This window comes from Fulmarus glacialis, unplaced genomic scaffold, assembly GCF_000690835.1.
Source record: "Fulmarus glacialis isolate BGI_N327 unplaced genomic scaffold, ASM69083v1 scaffold8925, whole genome shotgun sequence".
Taxonomy (NCBI): Eukaryota; Metazoa; Chordata; class Aves; order Procellariiformes; family Procellariidae; genus Fulmarus; species Fulmarus glacialis.
This window is the reverse complement of record NW_009211112.1, coordinates 3,148-5,237: the sequence shown is the minus strand read 5'-3', so window position 1 is coordinate 5,237 and position 2,090 is coordinate 3,148. Positions and strand designations below refer to the sequence as shown.

Sequence of the window (2,090 nt, the reverse complement as noted above, 5' to 3'; positions counted from 1 at the left end):
GGAACGAAGCTCTCCCCAAGCAGCCATTTTAGTCAGGCAAGGGGCCGTTGTCCTTGCACGCTCTGCGCGTCTGCAGGTTTCTTGGTCTCCGAGAGGGCTCTGTGTGGAGGGCAGTGCTGGGTGCTGCCAGGATGAGACCAGCCGCTTTCCCCCTCCCTCCCTAAGCAAAAGCCCAGCATGGTTTTTCCGTGATAGAGTCAGACTGACAGCACTTTTCTGCCAGGTTTTAGGCTTGGAACTGGTGGTGTGCTGCTTTTTGGCATTTTAATCTCTTATAAGTGTACTGGAGTAGCCCCGAGGCCATTTGCTGGTTCTGTTTGTAGAGAAACTATGGCTTTAAGGGGTCCTGCTCCTCACTATTACTTAACCTGTGCTGCCAGCTCTAGTTTAGTGGCCTCAAAGACCTGTCAATTCTGGTAATTGAAATCCAGTATCATGGGCATCTGGTTGCCCAAAATCTAAATGACACTGTTCCCCAGAGTTACTAACACTGACTTTTTCAGAGGTGGCGTATTCCCAGAGCACTGGCCAGAAAGAGCAGCTGAGCCGCTGCCTGCAGCGAGGTAAGAGCATGCCGTTTGGTTTCCTTCACACCCCAGTTCTCTCTTGCTGCTACTCTAGTTTTTTTAACATGTTCCTAATGCTCTTGGACATGGCAAAAGCCTTCAGAGCTGGCAGCAAGGTATGAAGGCGGCAGTTAGTTCTGCATCCAGCCAGTGGCTGCCTTCAGCAAACTGCCTCTCCTGCACTAAGGGACTTGGGAGATCTTTTCACGTTGTCTGCAGGGCTGCAGGAACCCTCGCGCCTTTGTCTGGGGCTGGGTGATTGCTGGCTGCAGTGTAATATTGAGGAGAGGTGTGTATCAGAAGCTGCTTGAGCTGATCTTTAAGGGCGGTGTCTTCTCACAGGGATCAGGCGGGTCCAGGATCTCTGTAAAGTCCTCCACCTCCCGACGGTGTTTGAGGAAACGGCGGTGTCCTACTTCCAGAGAGCTCTGCAGCACCCCTCCTTCCACCTAGTCAGTCTGGAGAAGAAGGAGCTGCTGGGGGGCTGCTGCGTCTTCGTGACTTGTCGACAGCACAACTGGCCCCTGACGATGGGGACGATCTGCTCCCTCCTTTATGCGAAGCAGGAGCTGTTTGCCAGCGTCTACCTGAGCCTTCAGAAAGAGCTCGGGCTCTCTGTGCCGGCCCTGAGCCTGGGGGATCTGGTGAAGACGCACCTGAACAGGTAACGGGGCCCCTTTCAGCCATTTCACCATGGGTGAAAAAGCTTCTGAAACGCAGCCGTGGCCAGGGCAGAGGTCCACACAAGCATGTTGCTGAGTGCTCTCAAACAAAGTGGCAAAACCACATCATCTGGAAAAGTATTCCCTTTGCAGCCCTGCATGCTAAGGAGGGGCATATCTACCGAGAGCCCGTTAGGCTGAGTAGCAGTACTGGTGCAGCAGCATCTAAAATTCGTGATCTGGGAGTGCACTTTGTTGTCCCTGGAATGACAAATGATGCATCGAGTTCTTGTTCCGTCCAGCGATTGTAGTACAACAGAGTAGCCCGGAGGTGGACGTGAGCAGCCGAAGGAGCAGGACTGGTGTTGGCTGGTGGGCTGGGGGCAATGGCCTACGTGTGTGCTGGGGTTTTTGCAGACTGTGATGGCTTTTCTGCCTCCCTTGTCAGTCTGGGCTGTGATTCTTCTCTTCCTGCCCCTTTCTCCTCAGTTTGGAGAGTGGGCAGTGCAGCACTTAGCTAGGTAACGTGAGCAGAAGCCCATGGCAGGAGCGGGGTGTGTCTGTCCTAAAGGACCTTACTGCAGCCAGCTCCCCCAGTGAGCTGGATTACTGAGGCACTGCGTGGTGAGGCTTCCCAGTCCCCTGGTGCTAACGATGGGCTCTTTACTCTTGCAGTTTTCGGCTATTCCAGCACGCGGCCGACATCCCTGCCCCATTTGTGGAGGACAAGGAGAAGATGGTTGCCCGAACGATGCAGATCGTGGAGCTGGCCAGCGAGACGTGGCTGATCACCGGCCGGCACCCTGTTCCCATCGTCACGGCTGCGGCCTTCCTGTCGTGGCAGTCGCTGCAGCCCGCCGCC

At 55.0% G+C, this 2,090-nt stretch overlaps 1 protein-coding gene across 1 annotated transcript in view; it reads left to right on the top strand.

Moving 5' to 3' along the window:
• Window positions 1-479: 479 nt before the first annotated feature.
• Window positions 480-2,090, top strand: part of BRF2 (BRF2, RNA polymerase III transcription initiation factor 50 kDa subunit) — a gene marked incomplete at its 5' end in the record, with an annotated part of 2,125 nt that continues 514 nt past the window's right edge. The window contains 3 exons of the mRNA XM_009577404.1: window positions 480-563; window positions 909-1,230; window positions 1,904-2,087. Of these exons, the coding sequence (XP_009575699.1) occupies window positions 480-563; window positions 909-1,230; window positions 1,904-2,087 (590 nt within the window). The remainder of the gene's footprint in view (window positions 564-908; window positions 1,231-1,903; window positions 2,088-2,090) is intronic.